Raw genomic sequence first — 21,595 nt, 5'->3', positions numbered from 1 at the left:
TCTAGGAATAGAGAGTTTCCTTGGGCACCAAGCAGCTCAGGTCAAAAACAGATCATGAGTGAAAGCCTTAGCTCTCTCCCTGAAAGCCCCTGCTACCTTAAAGGCAGAGACCACATCACTACAAATCAGTAGAATGAGGGGAATAGCTAAATTGCCTTTTGCAGAAAGAAGTTATTCCTGTAGGCACAACTCCTGCATGGGACAAAAGGCCTCAACAGACCCCAAGCCAGACCTCTCCCACCAAAGGGAGATCCATCTCTAAACAAGCATAAAGATTGCACCAACACATTTTTTTGCTGAAGGTGATGAGGCAGTTACTTTGCATGCCAGATTGTCAGGACTGCAGGATGATACTCAGCTATGTCCTGGCTGAAGTTGCACAGTAATCTCAAGATCGCCATATAATCAAAGAGCTCATGCACTGACACGGAGCAGCTGGATAAAACAGGTTAGCATCAATTCTTGCACACCATGCCAGTATCATGAGTTCACAGCAATGGAAGCAGCCCATCCTGCCTGCTCTCCCCCAGGTGAATGACAAATATTATGTCATTAAGTTCTTTCTACGGAAAGCAATTTGTCATCCTCCTAGAGACCAGGCTCCAGACAGTGCTGTGCTTTTTGATCCAGCTAAGTTTCTGAATATGAAAGTAACAAAGTTTGTCAGCTCACATTTAATTCAGCTTGGCACTCTGGGAATTATGAAACTTCTCTGCTAGCATAATTTGAGCTTTGGGCTCATACTGCTGCTGAGGAATTCTTAATTCCATTTCAGAGGCTTTATCCAGCTGTCCTACTTCTCACACCAGCTAGGTCTCTTCCTTTGCTAATCATGAGCCTGACAGCCAAAACCCTCCACATCAAGGCCCGCTACTCCTTAGATCACTATTCCCACAAAATAGGAAAAAACCTGACTCCTGGAAGGAGTGTTCACCTATACAATCACTGTTTGAGTTTCAGGCTCCAGACCCCTGAAACTTGATGTACACAGCTGTCAGGAAGTTTCATTAACACTGACAAATGTTAAGCTTGTAACATTAAAACACAACTAAAAAGACTACTGTCTAACAAGTTCAAGTACAACCAAATGACTGGCTTCTGACTGTCTATGGCCAAGATGCATCTGAGCAAATTAATGTAATTCCAAACTCTGAGTTAAATCCTGTTTCTTAACCATAGTCCCATTTCAAACTCTTCCAGCAATCTTACCTAGTCTCACATGAAGCGTACCTCTAAATCTGAGCAGTTTAAACTTCTTGCTTCAAAGCAACTTGAATTCCTGCTAAGTCAGTTCAACAATTTCTGGTGACAAGAGAAGAAAAGTTAAGTTTTGCCCAGTGTATCACAGACTGGTTGAGGTTGAAGGGGATCTCCAGAGACCATCTTGTCCAACCCCCCTGCTCAGGCAGGGCCACCCGGAGCAAGTTGCCCTTGACCATGTCCAGATGGCTTCTGAATATCTCCAATGTGCGAGACTCTACAACCTCCCATGGCAACCTGTACCAGTGCTTGGTACATTAAAAAAAAAAAGTTTCCTGATGTTCAGAGGGGGCCTCCAGTGTTTCAGCTTGTGCCTATTGCCTCTTGTCCTGTCACTAGGCACCACTGAAAAGAACCTGGCTCTGTCATATCTGCACCCTCCTTTCAAGTATTTATACACATTGATAAGATCCCCACTGAGCCTCTTCTTCTCCAGGCTGAACAGTCCCACCTATCTCAGCCTGTTTTCATAATGGGAGATGCTCCAGTCCCTTCATCATGTTCATGACCCATCACTGGACTCTCCCAAGTATCTCCACATCTCCTGTTCTGGAGAGCCCAGCGCTGGACACAGTGCTCCAGCTGTGGCTTCACTAGTGCTGAGCAGAGGGGAAGGATCATCTCCCTCAACCTGCTGGCAACACTCCTCCTAAGGCATCCTCCTTTGGAGCAAGGACAACATCTGACAAGTTACAGAAGTATCTACATTAAAGTTGCAAAAGAGTTGGAAGTGCTAGACAAAGTTTCCCATACAACCTTAACTCAACACATATGGAAAGACTGATCTGTGCTATGTGACCAAGTCATGCCCCCAATCAGTCATTTGGGTACGCACTATACAACAGGCAAATTAAAAGCCATGAGGATGATCAGAAACCAACTTCCTGATTTTGAAAACTGCACTGTGAAGATCAAGTTCATTTGGGTTGCTGAATACTTGGGAATTCCCACCCAGGAAGTCTTAGCACAGCGATTCTTAAACACCTGTAAGAGCAGCACCACAGAAAATTCACACTGCAATGGGCATGGAAGAGTTTGAACAGTGTGAGCTAAACTCTTGAATGAATGAGACTGACGTTACTCACTGCCGTTCACCAGGCAGATGTTGGAAGAGTTGGAAACCAATGCACTTAATGTAAGTGCCATGGTTCATTAATCATAAAACACAGTGGGGAGAAGCGGGATGGGACAGAGCAAGTTAGCCTGACCTTTACTGAGGAAGTACTTCAGTTTCATACTAACTCCTGCAAGTTCACTTGCCCAATTAAAGATAAAAATGGGATTTTTCAAAAAAATGGCTGAGAACAGTTAGATTTGTGTTAAACCCACCTTATTCTCCTGCTTAAGGCAACAGAGATTCATACTTATGCAGCCTTTGAGATAACATTTTTTATTTAAGCCTACACATTCTGCTTAAGCTTTCAAGTTTAAAATCAACCATCAAGGTATGATTAAGACTGTATTTTGAAATTATTTATTCTACAATATGTATTATTTAAGGAACACTTATTTCAGAATTACTAATACAAGGAAGTTAGCTATTCTACTGAGATACCCAGTATTGTTCTCCCAATTCTTTAGAACTTGTTTTAACAAGTCTAAGAGGGACAAACATTTAGAAAGACAGAACAAAAACACAAGATGCTAATCACCTCTACTATCATAGCCAGGATCACTTTATCAAGTTGCTTACAGAGGGAGAGAAACTTCCTTATTTATTTAACAGTCTCAAATAAAACTGCTCCAATAGTCCCCATGCTCAGGCCTTCACTATCTTACTCATAGAGGGCAGGGGCAGGGTCCCAAGCCAGATCTTCCAAGCATTCTCTGGAGTAGCCTACCACCCTCCAGAGCACAAGAAGCCAAGACCCCTACACCTTTACCACTTAACTGGGATGACTAAGTAGCATTAACACAATTTTTTCACAGTCTTTCCACAAAAAAGTGGGACTACAGATTAAAAGGAAGTCACTGCATACCCCTTCACCCTTCCCCTTGCAGGTTAGGGTGAAAAACATGTTCAGGTACTACACATTTAATTGCAACATAACATCTAGGCCATGCGAGCTGTTGACAATGCTGCCTACCAGATGCCACAGAAGGAGAAGCTCTGTATGATAAGCTGTTTCCTAGAAGAACTGTTTCTAGTCTTCCCCAATTTCTCTATCAGTAAAGAAAGTACACTTTTTTTATAGCTGTGTTCTAGTTATCTTACAGATTTTTAAATTCAAACAGCTTGCTCCCAATAGCATCCCCTTTTAAAGCGTGGCACAATTTAGGAAATACTCTAAGAAATCTACACTACAAATACTAAACTGCTGCCTTGGAAGGGACATAAGCTTCATGTTGAATAACTTATCTTGTTATTCGCTTTTAGTTACCTAACCCAACAGCTTTTCCCACTAGGAACATATTTATTCTTTGATAAGACTAATCAAAGAGTTACCAGAGAGCTGAAACTGCCCCAAAGTCTAAAAAAACCACAAGTCTAAACTGACTGAAAACAAGATTTCCACTCTGAATTATTGAAGTTGCCTTTGTGGAAATTATTTATACTTGCACAAGACAGGAATGCTTCTTTTAATTATCAGCTCTTGCCTCTTATTAAGTTGAGGTCTGCATTCTGACAAGACATCCCTGTTATTTCTGAGGGAAGTATTTTGAAGTTCTAGGAAGACACCTGTAAGAATTTATTTGGCTGCCTTTAATTCCTTCATGAAATGAACACCAAGGGAACTTGGACAAGATTGTTTTCTCACTGGTTAGATCTGTATGTGTTTTGGGCTATACAAAGGAGAGTTTGTGCATTCGTATGGACGCTTCTGCAATGAGTGAAAAGTGATCATCAATAAAAAGACACCTAATCTCAGGGAGCATACTTTAAGAGGGAGATAGAGTGATAGAAGGGGCCAAGTAGCACAGAATGGCCAGACTGACCCCATGGCTTACTCTAGCTAAGCCACAAGGATGCAGTCTGAAGATGGTAAGAAAAGAATTCACGGCAGAAAACCAGAGACGGAGATATTAAGAGCATACTGCAATTGTATTTGGGTTGCAAAATTAAAGATATATTTTTTGAGTAATTAAAGCTGACAGCCATTAATAGGCAGTCCACTGACTCTCAAATTCTTGCCCCATCTTTTTCCAACTGTCCTAATTCTGGTCTATCCTCCAGTACTTCCAAACATGCTATCTACGACTCCACTGTCTGTACAGTCATTTTAGAACACTCTAAACCAAATGAAAGTTAAGACATCATGCCACATTACACATTCTACAACTACAGTATTCTAAACAGTTATACAGCAATTTAATCAAAACATAATAGGCATCAGTACTTAGTACTAGCTTAGTGCTTCTAACAGTAGCCAGTACTTGTCTGAAAGTGCTTGTGAAGAAAGCTGTGTCAACCTGACAATCATTTTTCCTTGACTGATACCATTTCCTCAGTTCTTTCAACTCACAGTGAAGACTTTCAGCTTCGTGCACTAGCAGATACACTTCTGTCAAAAAGTAAGATATTGTTTTGCCTTTTAATTTGTTTCTACAAATGCAGAAGCCTTTAGCTGGAGAGAGAAGGTAGGAACTTTTCTGAGTTCAGTAAAAGGGAGACAGTTATGATGTGCAAGGGTGGGGGGGGGTGTACCAGGAGTCATCTGTCTAAACAGGACAGAAAGTGTCTGGGAACATCACATGTAGTTGGAGGAAAGAATTACAGGCAATAGGATAGCATCATGGAGCTGGGACACACAATGTGAAGTATACTGTAATTAAATGTGGTATCTGAAGCATTTAATTACTAAAACAGTGTGAAGCTTCAAAAATAGAATGGTCAGGACATGGTCCATGCACAGAAGAGACAAAAAATATTTTCAGTTTTCATGACTAGATCTACAAGCCATACATCTATACTTTCAATAGCCAGAAAAGGCAGTAAAATTCAATCGTGGGTCTTCTTTCAAGGTGTTTAGAACTCCCTGTTTGCATTAAATAATAGGAATACCGCTCTATCAGGCGAAGGACATATTCCAGTGTCCCACAAGCTAACACAGTTCACAGGGACACAAAGTGTTTTTAGCTAAGAAGAAAAAAAATATTGTTTAATTTTAAAATATGTTTTAGTAGTTCATGTCATTGAAAGTTGTTAAAAAAAAAAAAGACCAACACACAGTTCTGATGTTCCCTTGCAAGAGGGACTTTTTCTTTTTTAAGATGACAAAGAATCAAAGTAGGTTTGGCAATTTTTAAAGGCCACAGGTGTTCCCCTATGTATTTTACTTTGTGTGCATTTTAAACACTGAAGTCTTCCATTGTCACATACCAGGCTTAATTTTGGGTTGGGTTTTTTTGGCTGTTTGTTTGTTTTGTTTTTTTCATTTGTTTGGGTTTTCTTGTTGTTTTTTCTTTTCTTCATTTAGTTAAAGTGTTTAGACTCTGAGGTGAGGTGGCACTACTTAGTGTAGAAGACTCATTTGGTCCACTGGCAATGTTGAATAGACTCCCTATGGTCACAGGGAAACTGGACATCCAGAGCATCCTGTGCTCATCAATTGGCTGCAAGCTAGATGTAGAGTCACGAGACTGAAGCAGTGACCACAGAAATGGCTGACAGCAGGAATGCAGCAGTTTTTACATTCTAAATCCAAATCAGTAATTCATTTCAGCAGAGTAAAATTAAATGAGCATTGGAGGTACCTTTTGAAATAGTTAGTGCTGGGGACCACTGTGATCGTAGAATATCAAGACAAATGCTGCCATTACTGTTAATATTTGGATGATAGATTCTTGTTGTAAATGCAACCTGCAGAAGAAGGAAAATTTCAGTGTAGGCTCACAACTGTATATTACACTACATGGTAATTAATAGATTTATGGTACAAGCCACTCACCTTAGGCGGTTTGAAGGGATAATCTGTTGGGAAGTGAATTGTCAAGAAAAATACTCCACCTTGATAGGGACTGTCATTCTGTTAATGAAAAAGAATCATTGCAGTTTGAGGAGTTATTACAAGACCGGTCATAAAAGGCTATGAACATCAATTCTCTCATACTTACTGGTCCCATTATTGTAGCTTGCCAATGGAACACTGAAAAAGAGAAAGATTTACTTCAGTTTGGTGAAGCTCAAGTAATGAACTACTGCCTTCCAGACAAAGCAGCACAGAAAAGTCTATTTTAAAAACAAAGCCTTCTAAACGGCTGCAGGGAAGCAAGCCAAAGAATTAAACAGAGACAGAACAAAGTACTCAACAATCCACATTTGCTTGGTCCATGCGAAAGAAACTTTGGGATTGCTGTGATACCACACACATATTGTGCCCTGCAAAAAATTCCTTTACAATAAAAATCCAGACAGTTACAGTCACTATTTGCAGACCTGACAAATTTGTGAGTTCAACTTTGTTGTTTCCAATGAAGCACTGGAATCAAAGCCCAGTTTCCAATGACTGCACTGCCATGTTAGAGCAAGCTACAGCAAAGGTACAGCATGGACTCAAAACTTTTTAGTTAGGATCGCTACTATGCTGACCCTTAGTTAAATGGCAGGTAAGCCTAAGTTTTGTATATACCGTATGCAAAGAGGTAACCTAAGCCAGTGTGTTACCTTGACTGAGTGTTTAAGCTTTGTCTCCACAGAGGCCTCAACTCCAAATGCTCTAATGCTAGCATGCGCAAGGAGCACCAGCTTAACAAATTATTTGTGAAACAGTACTGAGGGATGTCAGCTACATCGCAGCTTCAGAACTGGGGAGCTGTACAGAAGACTTCAGTTGTTGCAAGGTTGAGTCTTCAAGACACAGAAGTTGAAGCTACCTGCAGCTATGTACTTAGCTTGTAACATGTGTCTGCAGCTTTCAAGACTAGTAATTTTGGCCCAGAGTGGCACTACTTGTTCTAATCTAGCATGAGCACTTTTTAATTACACATGGCACAGGCACTACAACTGGGAATGATCTCATATGAGAAGAAAATAAAAAAGCAGAGTGGGAATAGCCCTGCAAAGGCAAGATGGAGAAGGGTGTGTGGTTACAGCAGCAGGTTTGTTACAAGGGTATTACAGCTGGTAACACCAGCTAGCCTTCTGAGAAACTCTACACTCAATGTAGAGTCAGTAAATCAAGACAGTGGCTCATGTGTTCATATGTAGTGTTCACCCATTTTAAAAAGTTCAGACAGCTTCACAGGAAGTCTGTATCACCTGTAGCAGGACCGTGAGAAACCTAGGCAAAGATGACAAAGGGGTGAAAGAAACCCAGCAGTGAAGAGCACGGCTAATCACAGAAAAACCATCAAGAATTTCACAGGCATCAGTAGGTGCTGGTAAGATTTGCTGTGACTGCACTGGAGCACACACACAGCACTGGACATTAAACTGCCTACCTCTGCACACTGAGAAGAGAAGCTGGTATAACAAACTATTGTCTTAAAGCCAACAAGAAACTAGAAAGAACACTTTTACAGTGAATCTTAACATTTTACAAGCTGGAAAGGTGGGGTCTGGTTTTTCTGTTTTGTTTTTCTCTCCCCAACTCCCACCCCAGACTCAAGGAAAGTGCTTCTTTAACCTAAGCTTTAGGTTCTCACAACATCCAGGACAAGTTTGATGAACTAAAAGATGGATTTGTCATGCAGAGCTCATTTCAACTGATTCTTTACTTTGAAGTCAGCCATTCAAAAAGCTATTTACAAAGCAAGGGGGTTGCTGACCTTCAGTAGCTAAGCACAGGTACATGTTTGGAAGTGAACTAAGCCGCTGCATAGCACTCGAAGTATACTACAGTAATCCAGTCCCAAGCATCTTTCCAAAACAAAGGCCAGAGGTGGGTGGAAGGGGGCTAAAACTACATTACAAGAGAAAGAAAATCCTGTTGCCTACAGTTAACAAGGCAGAAACAGCTCTTCACTTTCTAAAGTTTTTTAACTACAGGGACATGAAGCTTGTAACTGGGGACAGTTTACATCAGCTGCACTAGCCACAAGATACTTTGCAAGAACAGCATATCCTGAACTCTCACAAATGTCACTCTGACAAGGCAACCGAGGTGGACCTAGAGCACAGGGATCTCAGAAAAGGCACCTTTCTGTTGCTGCCACTGATATCCACTTATATACACCCAAAGTGTTGCACTCAATAGTGTCTTTCATTACCGGCCTTTCAGAAACATGGCACAAGGATAATTGAACACTACTTTAATGCTTTCTGTATTCAGTAGTAATTTTCCATTATAAGCGTTCACCAACTTACATTACCACCTCCTCCACCAGATGATTTCCATCACCTTTGATAGTCTTTGGAAACCACAAAGTAGTTTATCATGGCACAAATCACACTTACTAATTTAAGGGAAAAAAGCCTCAGTCTGGCTCTACATCTCAGTAACGGCTCTTCCACGAAACTACAAACTGCTTTGAAATACTATTTTGAAAGTAGAAATAACTTGTGGAGTAACTAGAAGCAGTTTGACACTACTGCTAAAAACCCTCAAAACTAAACGCAGCTTTCACTTGTTTGAAAGCATTGCTGAACAGTAACATCTCCACTAATTTCTGCATTTTCATTCTCATGTTTCAAGTGCCTTTTTTTGAAACTAGTCCTAGATGTCTATAAGGATGTGTAAATTTCTGTACACTTCAGCACTGCTGAATAGTTCAGAAGCGATTCAGAAAGATCTTGGCAGTTAATTTTTTCCTTTTAGAGAGGATACCCAAGCTTAGAGTTCTTACTGCATAGATGGAGGGTTTCCCTACTTAAATATCCCCTACTTTCACGACCTTGAATACTTCGCTGAACAGCACACTTCTCAGAGACCACGTTGCACAGCAAGTTCAATGCATGCTGTTTGATGGGCATCCTAGCCAAAGCTTCCTAGTGTTCTTACATAGCCTTTTCTATATGGCAGAGCTGCTACAAGAAAGAGCATGAACGCATTCCCTCATCTCAGGCATTTTATACATTAAATGCTAACACATTTAATGTGGGCCCCTGGTAAGGTTATAAAGCAGAAGGTGAATTCGAAAGTGCTAGGTGAGCAAGAGTTTAATGCTGCTATAAAAAAAAAGTAGTTTACCAGGAAAACGTAGTTAATATGGAGAAGATTGTGTAGCTTACAAAACCACTGCAGTTTAAGGACCTCTCATCACAGAAAATCACCATGAAGTACAGGGCAACAATTAAGTTGCCTTACTCACTGCTAATCAAACCAGACTGGGGAACACTACCTACAACTAAGATAAAGAAGCATCCCTATAAACACCATCAAGTCAAGACACACAATATATCTCACCCTCCTCCCTAGGCAAAAATACATGCACAAGATGACAGATCTTACTATAAAATGATGTTAGCCAAAAAAATTCAGGGTAGGACTTTAAAGAATAACTGAGGTGGTTCTGCTTTAACATAGCTCCTAAAGCTTCAAAAGGACAGAACAACTCCTCCAAATCACATACCAGGTGAGCAACCTCGCACAAGACAGACAACCAGCTGATGTGTAGGCCAAAAAGATCACCCTAAGCTATCCCTTATATGGAACCTGGCAGGGCCACCTGATTTCAGTAGTTTTCAAACATAACAGTACCATGTGATTTAAGGACCTTCCACCTGCATTTCCTTTCTCATACCTAAGCAGCTACATCCAAATCAAGTGACAAGTTAGTCATGACAGCAGGATTTAGACATTCAGATTTTTCTCACTGAGAAAACAGTATTCCAAATTGGGTGAAATCCTGCCAAAAAATTAAGAGCCAAACCTGTTTAAGTTCTTATACTCTGGTGTGCTCTATAATATGATAGCACAACACCAATTAAAACCAAGCAATATTTCCAGTGTTCCTATAACTCATTTGACCACAGTAACTATTAAACTTTTAAAACAAAACCTAACGTTTCTTCACAATTCAAGCTTTAATTTACCAACTGGTTTTCCTTCAATTCACATTTTAACCTCTTGTCCCTGAGGACTACATGTAACCCTCTTTAAAAAAATGCAGCATTGACCAACTCCTTTGTTAACTAGTTAACCCTGCCCTTGCTGTACTAGCATCTAGTAGTATGAGTAGATTGTTTTACTTCTACAGGACCATGTGACTATACCATACAGAGTTCAGAAAGCTGTATCCAGCTGCTTGCTGGTTTGGCCACAGAGCTACTGAAGTTTGCTAGCTTCATGCCCTACAAGAATACCAGAACAGTTAATTCAAAGGTGTAACTGAAGATGTCCTCAGTGTACACACCTGCCCAACCAATAAAATGAGAATAACAGAGATGTCCAGTGATACACAAGAAAGGTATTAGAGATATAGAAGGGCAACAAGTTTAAGATTAGTATGCGTAGTGTCTAGTACTCTAATCAAAAGAAACAGAAGCGTTCTCCTTGCTAAGGAACTGAATATCCCATTTTAGAAGAAAAAGGAAAAAAGTTAGAGACTGCATGTGTCTGCTGATAGTAGCATACTTACTGTCATCACCAACAGGCCCTGCTGAACACTGTGCTGGAGGATCACGTGCCAGATCATTCAACTCCTAAAAAAAAAAGGAAGAGCTTATTTAATTTCAAAACCAATGACGTTACTGCTAAAAAAGCTGCTAGTGGCACTTTGGCTGTCATTCTTGCTCATGAACATAACACTCACATCAGTGAGTTTCCTGAAACCAAAAGAATGGCAACATCACAAAACTAATAGCCAGGACCCCAGAAGGCAAGTTTGCATCTTAAACCCAGGTGACACGCTTAGCATACACATCAGTGTCCTCTCTAGGTTTCCACACTCTATTAAGTCATAGCAATCCTCATCAAGTCATAGGGTCTATCAGGTTTGCCTTTACTGGTAATAAAACTTAAGAATTCCCAAGCATTATCAAGGTATTGTATACTCCACTATCTCCAGGTCACAGAGAGATAAAGTGGCCTCAATTTAATGATTCTCTGTATTAGCCTTATTTTATCCCCTGTATTGTAACAGCTCCCAGGTCGTTCCAGCTATAGTGATCTAGTTTATCACCTGAAGCTTACAGTAGCTTTTTTGCAGTATACAACACTTCAATTACCTGTGGTGGTTTATCTCCAGGTGTATGTATCAGTGATTATAGCTCGTTAAATGGAATAAAACACAAGGCCTTGTGTACCTATAGAACTGCAAGCCCATGAATGGAAATCCTCGCTTTGGGTACCTTTGTCAAATTTTCCTCTGAGGAAATCCTGTTATGAGTCTCAGTTGGTCTGGCTGAACAGGTTGAGTAATTCAGAATACTTCTGAACTTTACCAAGTTTCCATTTGAAGCAAAATTTCAGCCAAGATCAGAAAGAGTCCACACATTACTGATGTGAGTTACTGGTGACAATTTGCTCAGGAAGTGGACATTTAGTGGGGAGTGCAAATAGAGCAAGACTTTAAAGTCAAACTTTGCTCTACTTCTGGCTCAGCCACTGACCTGCATGATGGGCCCAAACATTAACTTTTTTCTGTGCTAGCTCAGTCTAGAAAGCCAAACACGAACATCAGACAACCATTACAGGGACAACCAATTCTAGCAATCAGGAAACACACCCATACTGTCCCTGGCCCATGGCATGTTCAGGTTTTCACCTCAAAACCTGCAAGGGTTACCAGCAACAGTCCACAGTGGAATCTCAGATACCAGACTTATCTGAAGCTTTTGACAGACAAAATATTTAAGGAAAATTATCAAGACAAGCTGATTGCAGGAATGGAAAAAGCTTGTCACTTAACAGCTTTTTGTTATTTACAGGCAGTATTTAAGCTCTTGAACAGATGACCTCTGGGAGTTCCAGCTTCTACTTCCCACAAATTGGGAGGCCACCATTAACCAAACGCTCTTCTAACAGAAGAAAGTTGCCTTACATCAAACAGGTGAATCTCAGGATTTTCCCCCTCAGTATAAAGGCCCCCAGAAGTCTTGTAGTGGGGATACAAAGCTTCATGTACCCTGACTACTGTAAAGCACAGGCAGGTTTGGTTTTGTTCTCAGCAGCTCCCAACTTCTAACAAGCCCAGCTGAAAGCCTCCTGACTTGACACCAGACTACTGAAGCTTTCCTAGTGCTCCAATGGAGCTTCTAACAGGGCTGACCCAAGCAAACCTTGCTCCCACACTTTGTGGTTCAGCATGGACTTGGACAGGAGTAGATAATTGAGCATGTAGAACCTCCTAAAGAGCCTACTCCCTCCAGAACATGGGGGGCATCTCCATATATCCTCTGAAGGAAGAAAGTCCTTCAGTATTGTCAGTTATGCACGTGAATTCAGAGTAGCCAACTTTATCCAAGTGATGATTCCCTCCTTAGCTCCTGGTTGGCAAATACCAGCTAGCATGAAGATCAGTAATGCACTCTCATTCCCCACGACACACCTCTCCATTTTAACTCCAGAACATTAAATATGTTGAGCATCATCCTGAGCAACAGAAGAATACTGCTCCACCCCAGAGACTCGCACGTATTCTACAAGTTTTCAGATAGAAAGTCTGAAAAATAGAGTAACAAACTGCCTTGTGCTCTGCTTCAGCATCAGTGACCCTACGTAATGAGTGCAGCGAAGGGACATGCAGTCACTGTCATACAACTACGCTGGCACCTGAATGCCACACGGTCTTTGTGGTCAGTCTAATCAAGGCTACAAAGAATGATATGAGTCCCCACATGCATGAATTCAGAAGTACAAGCCTGAAAACTTAAAAGCAGGAATACACCTACTCTTTCTAGAGCTGTATACAGTACACTCCACTTCCAAATGCTATTGGAGTCTAATCTAATCTAAAAGACAACCTAACGCTACAGTACTCAAAACCCCAAACACATCTCAACCTCTCTTCCTTACCACCCCTCATCCCCTTCACTCCTGTTTTATGCACAAATTTGACGCACCAACACTAGACTTGGAAGGAGTACAATTGTAAGAATCCGTGTTTTCAGCGTAAGAGCACAACCTACTATGGATTACATGTAAGAACCTAGCATGCACCTTCCCTACTATAAAGGGGAAATAGTTACAAACATGGGCTGCAGCTCAAGCACATAATTCTACCAGCTAGTAGAATACACAGCCCCAAAGCTGCCCCGACATTCACCGTGCGTCCTGCTGCTCAAAATCACTGCTCCACCAAACAGGATGAAACAATACACCTTCAGTGATATCACATGAGGTTTGTCTCACAACAGATGCAGAGGCAACAATGAAGTTCAGTTAGTAGCAGCCCTGTTTCTCAAACTACTATTTCTTTCTCTTCAGTCTTCAGTTCCAGCTAGAAGAAATACTTTAGTTTTCTGAAGCTGCACATAATATCTCACTGGAAAGAGATGCTTACAATGAACACTCATAACACTTGTCTCTGATGCAGCTCTTATCTAAGGCAGCGTTTCAGGTTCTGGTCTATGAATGCACAAATTGAAACATCACAGATTAAAAGGCCCATGTGAAAAGCAACACATAAGCTCCTTGCACTTGGATAAGTTTAGCAACAACTCTCAATTCAAGCCCCTGTGACACAAAAACCTCCCAGCTTTTGTAGAACAGCAGCTTGGGTAACAACAAGGAAGTTTAACCTCCACAAGACACCTCTGGACCACAGCCACCAGCTGCAGTAGACCACCAGTTGCCTCTGCACACCAGAGAGGCTAACACATAAAGGATTTCCTGGCAGGGCACAGATGATCGCTTTAACCTGCCATTCTCTTCAACCTACTGACACGCTAGCAAGACTTCCACTACCCAACTCATCAGACCTGCAGGGCCAAGTTTAAAAACAGGAATGGTAGCTACCTACAGCTGCATTTATCCAGGTACAAATGGAAAGGAGCATCCACTGCTGCAGGACACTGCTAAGCTTTCACATCTGAGAGGTTACTTTGCCTTTTGATAACTCCTGTGCAGCTTCCAAAGTACTGCTAGCACAATATCAGACCTAGTGAGGTCTTTGCTTCCAGATATTGCTGAGGGAGACTGAAAACCAGCTGGTTTATAACTCAGAACAAATTCTGGAGTTCTCATAAAACTGGAACCCATAATACATGGAGGATTCAATTACAGTTTGGTATCATCTACAATCCAGCCATTTCTGCAACAAATCTGTATCAAACCCCAAGCTGCAAGGCTTGCTCTATTTCCCCATGATCTGCAAAGGCCTGTTAGTCAATGATCAAGTCTAATCTTGACAACACTGATTTTAAACCAATACCTGAAGAAAGTTGTAGATGGTTACCATTTGAGACAGTTTCTGATCCTTAAGCAACATGCAGAAGGTTTTGCTTTAGGAACTTAAAAGCTAAGAATCAGGCAGCCTTGAGACTTCAGGTTGAGCTTTTCAGTTGCCAGGAAGCTACCTCACCATGAACTGCCTTCAGCTAGAAAGCCAACTTACAGAACTTAAAGTTTCTGCCCTGTCCCCTACAGCAAGATACCCCTAGGGTTGGGCCCACTGCTGTGGTTCAAACCATTAAATTGACCCATCTTACAGTTAGATATATTAGTTAGCTCCTCAGCAAAAATAAGGAAGTGGAAGCATGCAAGGTTCAATGTGTCTTGCCCAAAGGCCAAGCTGAATGTAACTACTTCCATTACATCCATAAACTAGATATCCTAAGAGCTACAAAACTCACAAGAATTCCCTCACACATTTAGACTCCAAAAGCAAATTGTGTTTGTAATTTCCCAACAAAACAAACCCATACCCAGGCGTTCCAGGAAAGCATTTTAAGGAAGATGGAGTGTGATTATGCCAAAGACCCCCCTGCCTGTGCTTCCTAAGTCACAAGAGTTGTCAGCTGCCAGCAAGGCCTCAGGGCACACAGGGAAGCCAGTGCCACAAGTCTCACTCAGACCCATGCTCTCATCAGCTGCTACCCTCCTTCCATTACAGCCCATTTCCCAGCAGCTAGTACACTGCATTTACAATGCATCTTGGATCAAGGAGTTAGCAAACTGCACAAGAAGTGTTTTATAGTGTTTTAAAAACAAGTGTTTCAAGTCTTACTCTAAACTTTAACCCTGCACATATTTCACGTTATGATTAGTTTTAGTTGTAAAAATCCAAAGACATTTGTTAGAGAAGTTAAAATTTATTCCTCTAGACAACAATTCCCTCCCTTGTCTAATAAGTTCCTGGTAAAAACTGCTCTGGCCAGAAGGTAAGACTAGTTTTAAGGATTAAGTTAATACAAATACAGTCTTAAGTAAGAAGAGCCAACATAATCGGTACCATCAAGAAGCCAACCAAGCGCGTAAAAAGCCAGCATCCTTTAGTTCCAGCAATTTTAATAAACCCTGGTACACAGCAGAGTTCCCCAAATACACTCCAACACAATGGATGTACACCTCCAAGCAGTCAAAGATTATCCAAAATCCTTTTAGCTTAGACTTCGTCTTTCCTCCCTACTCCAGTTTTAGCTCTTTTCAAACTGTAATTTACTCAGAGACCACATCATTAGCTTGATTTTAAGCCTAATTTTCACTTACAGCAGCAACCTGACAGGAAAACAAGCTTTTATTCCAACTTTAGCAGATTTGCCTGAAGCCCCTGAATCCTTCTGTGTCAGGCAGTTTAGGGCTGTGTTACAAAACCGTAACTTATCTAACCAAAAAGGAACTTTCAGCCACTTAACCAGGAGCTGTTAGCAGCTTTCAACGGAGCAGCACCAAACAATATGGAATCAGGGCCCAATTCCAATCAACAGCACTCCTCAGCAGCACGACCATGGCACAGACAAGCAGCTACCAGCTACCTACACAGGTCTGATGCAGGTGTTAGGTTGGGCAAGCACCTCCCACACGTTCCTTGGGCCAGCAGGTTCTACCTTACCTGTCGCAGGAGGTACCACATAGGCTCTCATGCCTCACCCTACATCCACCATGCATTTCACAAAACTCTGCTCGCGCTACTTGCCAAGCAGTTCCTTTATACCAGGTAGCACTCACACATGCCCACCAAGGTCAGATCACCGGTTCCCTACAGCATCCCTAGGTGCTCTCCAGGTCTACAGGACTTTTGCGATTCCAGAGTATCTGCCATTCCAAGGCTACTACCCTATTAACAGAAGGATTTTAATCTTCAGAAGGATTTTAATCCTTCCCCTTTGGCAGAATCTGCTTTTTCAATCTTGAAATAGCTCAGATCCACTGACTTTGACTTCTTACAAGACTCTGCAAAAGTTAAAAGGCAAGCAGTTAAGTGAGTAGCACAAGAAAAGTTAAGTTGTACAAAATACAGTAATAACCACGGTACATGTTACAAACAAGCTTTGATGTAACTGTTGGTTTGGGTTTTTTTTAATAAACCTGAAGAGCAAGAACACCAAAGCAATGTGTAACTTCCTCCTGGTGTGGAATCTGAGTATCAAAAAGGCTAGCTAGCTAACAGAAGCTTAACCAGTATTCTCTGTACTAGCAACACACAAAATCTTTAACACAGATGGGCCACGCTGGCAGCTCCATGAGCACAGCAAGAGGCTGCAATGGAAGGACCAAGCCGTTCCCATTAGCTGCTGTAAAGCAGAACCAGTAGCACAGAAATAACACAAAGTTTGCTTAGCACAGGTAGCATGCATACAGCTCACTTAACCCTAACATGGTTCAATTAGCCAATAAGCCTACTGCACGCCATCCACGGGTAGTGCTCATTTTGGCAGAAGTGATACTTAAGCATCTCATGAGGTCAATCAGCTCTGGACTACAGGCAAGTCCATCATCTTCTGCAGCTGAACAGGCCCATCACTGCAATATAATTTAGTTCTGCAAAGCAGCACTGCTTTTAATGTAGAGGCCCAGAAAACAGGTAATAAGCCAGCATTCCTCTGCTATAGGAAAGTGTTCTACTTCAGCAGGGCTGAAGTACAGCTTCTGATTTCCCATTTCCCCTTCCCCCTCACTGTAGGATCCATCAAGCAGTTCATATGGGGAAAACCCATAGAAGACAATGAACTAACCTTTTACTTGCTCTTCCATCCAAAGCAACTCTGAAAGGTGCCCTAGTTATTCAGTTACAGGTAATATATCTCCTAAAGATAAGCAGCACAGGCGGGGTTGCAGCTGAATCCAAAGCTCTTTGGCTTAAATCTTAAAATGGAAGTTGTTCATTATAGTCCTCCAGTATCACTCCCATCCTACCCCTGGATATCCTCACATGGCATTTCTTATGAAATAATCCATGACAAAAAAACACTGTAATAAAAATATTATAGATATAAAACCAACAATGAAACTGTTATGCTTTATTGTTATCTCCACATTTAATGAAGACTCTGGCTGGCATCACTGCTTACATCCCAAACATTCCTCACAAGAGGTCCAAGCTTTAGACCCACACCCCAGTAAGCACCTAAGCAAGAACGAAGAACATCACAGCCTGAAAAACTGCGATGAGTAATACATGCAGCAACCTGATAGCAGGTCTCAAGTCTGAGCTCTTTCGGAGCATCTGCTTAAAGAACAGCTGCTGCTTCATGCAGACACATTACTCCCGCTCGAGTCTCTGCACAACCCCAAGAACAGCCACGCCGCCAAAGAAATGCTGAGGTGGACCATGCAGGTTCTTGCGCTACCTCACACACCAACACCACCACTTACCCAGCTGCAAGCAAGTTCTTCTTCTCTTATTCCAGTTCAGAGTTCAACACACAAGAGGCCATTTCAGGTAACACTGTATCAAAGGTTTTCTCTTGGGATTTTCTGTTTGTTGCCCAAATTCTCACCCCTATATTATCCAAAGACAAAAACTTTGGAGAAAGCCTCATAGTCTGTGTCAAGCATAAAACCCAAACCGCCAAGCAGAAGAGCTAGTGGCAAGATCTGAGACCCGAACATTGATGTATCAAGACTGATAATACCTTCTAAAAATGCCTAAGCAGCAGCTTTCCTTTCCATTGCTTCTTTGTACTCGAGTCTATTGGGATTATTTCTACTTAATCCAAATTCTGCAGGCTTTTGTTCTTGCCACAAGGTGTAACAGCGAAGAACAGTGAAGCTTGCTGTTCCGCTCGGTATCCTGACAGGGACGGTCACTACACATTAGATACCACTGCTTTTCACAGAGACCGGAACCAAAGCAACATGACGATACAAACACGCTCCATGGTGTTTAAAATAGCTGGAGTTTAAACAACCAGTGATTATTACTTAAGCAGCAGAGCAAAACCACCACAGTAACTCAAGTTGAGTGCTCCTTTCTAGTCTGTAGCTTAACTCCAATCTAACTTTTAAAGCACCTGGACTGCTAGAAAAAGAGTGGTTTCATTTCCCCTCACATGCTTTGTTTCTGTAAGAAGCGCTGCCTATAGCCCTATCGTCTCCCTTCTCTTCAACAGCCACCACTCTCACTCCACTGAAACACTCGGTACTTTACAAAGCTCAATATACACCACTGCTCGGCGATACTCACACTACTTCCCAAGGCTTAAAGACTCTTGTAACCTTACACAGTCCCCATTATCCCTCAGGATTCTTTATCTTCAAAAAGCAGCATGAAGAACCATTCCATGAGCACCCAGTGTAACAAAGACTCAACACATTCAGCTTCTCTCCTGTTAAAAAACAGACTAGAAAGAAGTGCTCTGAGAGCACGCTGAATCCTGAACCTCAGCACGCATAAAACTACAATAAAGCATCCTTCCCTACTTCCCGAGTTACCTGATAGGACATATACCTGCCCCCCAAAAAAACCCTTCACTATCTGTGTGTCCCCTGCTCCCAGCAGTCACGTTTACCCTGTTCAGCAGTCACTGCCACGCCGCCTAAGCCTGTTCTGATGGCAGGCACACGACCTGCTCCCAAGGAGAAAGCACTCTTTTGAAACACCTGCAGGCCCACAAATGCACTGTGGAACAGCCTTCATATTGCACTGAGTATCGCTAAAGTATGTGACAGAACATTGTAGACAAGCAACGATCAGCTGGAGCACAACTTCCTTATGTAACCTGCTACCATACACTTATCTGGAAATTTCAATACACTAAAATTACACTCAAAATCCTTCCCTTTCAAGCTTGACCTATTCCACAAGCATAAGCAAGCCTTCATGCTCTCTTCAATTTTCTTCGCCATGTTAGCTTTAATTTGACCAGTACGACACAAAGCTTCACAAAAACTTGAAGATAACCTACAATCAAAGCAAAGATATCAACATGTAGGCCAAATCCAACGCTACATATGTAACAAAACAGAGACAGCAAAATTATCTTAAATATTAGGTTCACATCTGGTTTGAGATCCACATAGTAATCGAGACCAAAAACCGCTACAGGAGGACTGGCTGCTGCACCTGAACCTTGCATGTGGACTCCAAACCGACAGCTACCTTTCACAGGGAAAATGATACAAATTCCCTGCCTGACTCACTAAGATAATAAAAACGTACTTGGATACTCCTTTTAAATAGAGGAGGTTTTTACTGGTAAAAGGTACCAGGATGATCAAGCAAAGTACAGTTTTAAGACTACAGGAGATTCAGCAGCCGTGTTTTTCTACAAGGCTAGGCCACCAAGCGTGGTGCACCTCCTGCTCCAGGAGGGGAGGGCACCTTGCATGCCTTTCCCTACAAGTCTACTAGGTGACTCAGGTTGTAGAACAGCAGTAGCTCCATTAAAACAATAAATCACAGTATTTTTGCCTAGTTGAACGTGACAAGTTCGCTCTGCTTAGTGCTTCGGTACCCAACCCCAAGATCGTCACTCCTTGAGGAGGGAGAGGAGTCTTGCAACACGAAGCCACGCCAAAACTTCCAGCGCGGGCGGCGTTTCGCTCCTCCAGCCACCTCCTCCCAAGAGCGACGGCCCCCGCTCCAGCGCGGGGCTCCCGGCTGCCCCCACGCGTGCTCAGTTCCACGCCCCGAGCGAGGAGCACCCCCTCAAGCTCCAACAGCTGGCGGCGGCTGCCGCTGCCCACCCCCGGGCCCACCGCCCTGCCCCGCCGCCTGCGCCCCCTCGCGGCCCTGGGGCCCGGCCTGCTCCCGGGGCCACGTTGCTTCGGAGGGGCCCGGCCGCCCGGACCACCGCCGGCCCCCGCCTCCCTCCGAGCGGGGGGGGGAACAGCCGCCGGGGCAGGGCACGGCGGGGAGGGACCTCCCGGAGGGACACACAAAGCACCCGGGCAGGCCGGCCCGGAGCCCCCCAGGCTCGGCCCGTACCGCCGAGGGGAGCCGCGGAACTTCTCCGCTCACGCCGCCCCAGGCACGGCGGCCGCGCTGCGGACGGCGCGCGAGGACGCCCCTAATCCCCCCCCGCCCCGCTATACACCCACCGGGGCCGGCGGGACCCCGCGCCGCCGGGGCAGGGCCCGGCCCGGCCTCCCCTCTTCGCCAGGCCCGGGGCGGCGGCGGCGGCGGCGACGGCGGCCTACCCGGCTTATGTAAGGCGGGCGGTAGGTCGGGGCGGGCGGGCGCGGGGCCGGCGCCGGGCTTGGCGCGGCGGGGCCCTGCCCTTACCTTGTGGATTCTCTTCAGCGCCATTGTGTGCGCGAGGCGGCGAGGAGGGGCGGGCGGGGAGGGGGCAGCCCGCGGGGACTATTTTCCGAGGGGGAGGGGGGGAGAGGAGGAGCGCGGAGGTGGCAGCGGCGCGGCGAGAGGGTAGGAAGGGGAAGGGGGGGGAGGGGAAGGAGAGAGAGAAGGGGGAGGGGAGCCCCCCCCAGGCAGCAGCTGCGGAGTGGGGGGGCAGGGGGAGCGCCTGTGGGCCTGGCGCGCTGCTCCCCTGGCGGGGCCGCTGGGCTTAAGGTGGCGGCTGCTGCGGCAGCTCCTACCGCATCCCTCCGCCGCCTCTTTATGCGCTGGCGCCTCCTCTCCGGCCTTCCGTGTATCACTCCGCCGCGGCACCCTTATCTCCCCCACGCCGCACTCTGCCAGCTCCGGTCGCTGCAGGAGTTGGCGGCGCGGAGGCGGCCGCCGCCACTAGCGGCCGAGGCCGGGCGGGGAGCAGAGGGGGAGGACAGGGGGAGAGAGAGAGGAGGAGGAGCGGCGGGGACTATTTGTCCTGCGGCCGCCGTGCAGAACTCTCCAGAAGGGGGAGGGGGAGAGCGCGGAAGGATACGGCGGCGGTGGCGGCGTGGGGGCGACGGGGACGCGCGTGACGGCGGCTTCTCGCGAGAAGGCGGAACGGGAAGAAGTCCCGGCTGCGCCGCCGCCGTGGGGCCGGTGGAGGCCTGGGGCGTCGGGATGGGGCTAATGTGATGGCGGCCCCGGCGGGCGGGATCCCGCGCCCCAGCAGCGCCGTGGGGAGCCGCCGCCCCTGCGGCACTCCCCGTCGCGGGAGATGGTGGCGGGCCTCAAGTGCCCAGGCTAAGACCGGGAGAGGGCCCGAGGTCCCTTCCCGGAGGAGGGCCGGGACCTGCGGAGCGTG

General features: G+C 44.4%; 1 protein-coding gene across 3 annotated transcripts in view; it reads right to left on the bottom strand.

The window, feature by feature from the left end:
* The window catches only part of UBE2D2 (ubiquitin conjugating enzyme E2 D2), a 30,963-nt gene extending 9,698 nt beyond the window's left edge, over nucleotides 1-21,265 (bottom strand). The window contains exons 1-5 of one of the 3 annotated variants that reach the window (XM_075102358.1): nucleotides 20,689-21,265; nucleotides 10,720-10,783; nucleotides 6,316-6,347; nucleotides 6,150-6,227; nucleotides 5,956-6,061 (exon numbers count right to left, since the gene is read on the bottom strand). In XM_075102358.1, the coding sequence (XP_074958459.1) occupies nucleotides 5,956-6,061; nucleotides 6,150-6,227; nucleotides 6,316-6,347; nucleotides 10,720-10,783; nucleotides 20,689-20,712 (304 nt within the window). In that variant the 5' untranslated portion in view covers nucleotides 20,713-21,265. Of the gene's footprint in view, nucleotides 1-5,955; nucleotides 6,062-6,149; nucleotides 6,228-6,315; nucleotides 6,348-10,719; nucleotides 10,784-20,504; nucleotides 20,570-20,688 lie in introns of those variants that run through there. The other 2 variants (XM_075102360.1, XM_075102359.1) reach the window with 2 other exon arrangements.
* Nucleotides 21,266-21,595: the final 330 nt, after the last annotated feature.

This window comes from Phalacrocorax aristotelis, chromosome 8, assembly GCF_949628215.1.
Source record: "Phalacrocorax aristotelis chromosome 8, bGulAri2.1, whole genome shotgun sequence".
Taxonomy (NCBI): Eukaryota; Metazoa; Chordata; class Aves; order Suliformes; family Phalacrocoracidae; genus Phalacrocorax; species Phalacrocorax aristotelis.
The sequence above is the reverse complement of the archived record's forward strand: the minus strand, read 5'-3'. Positions and strand labels throughout refer to the sequence as shown.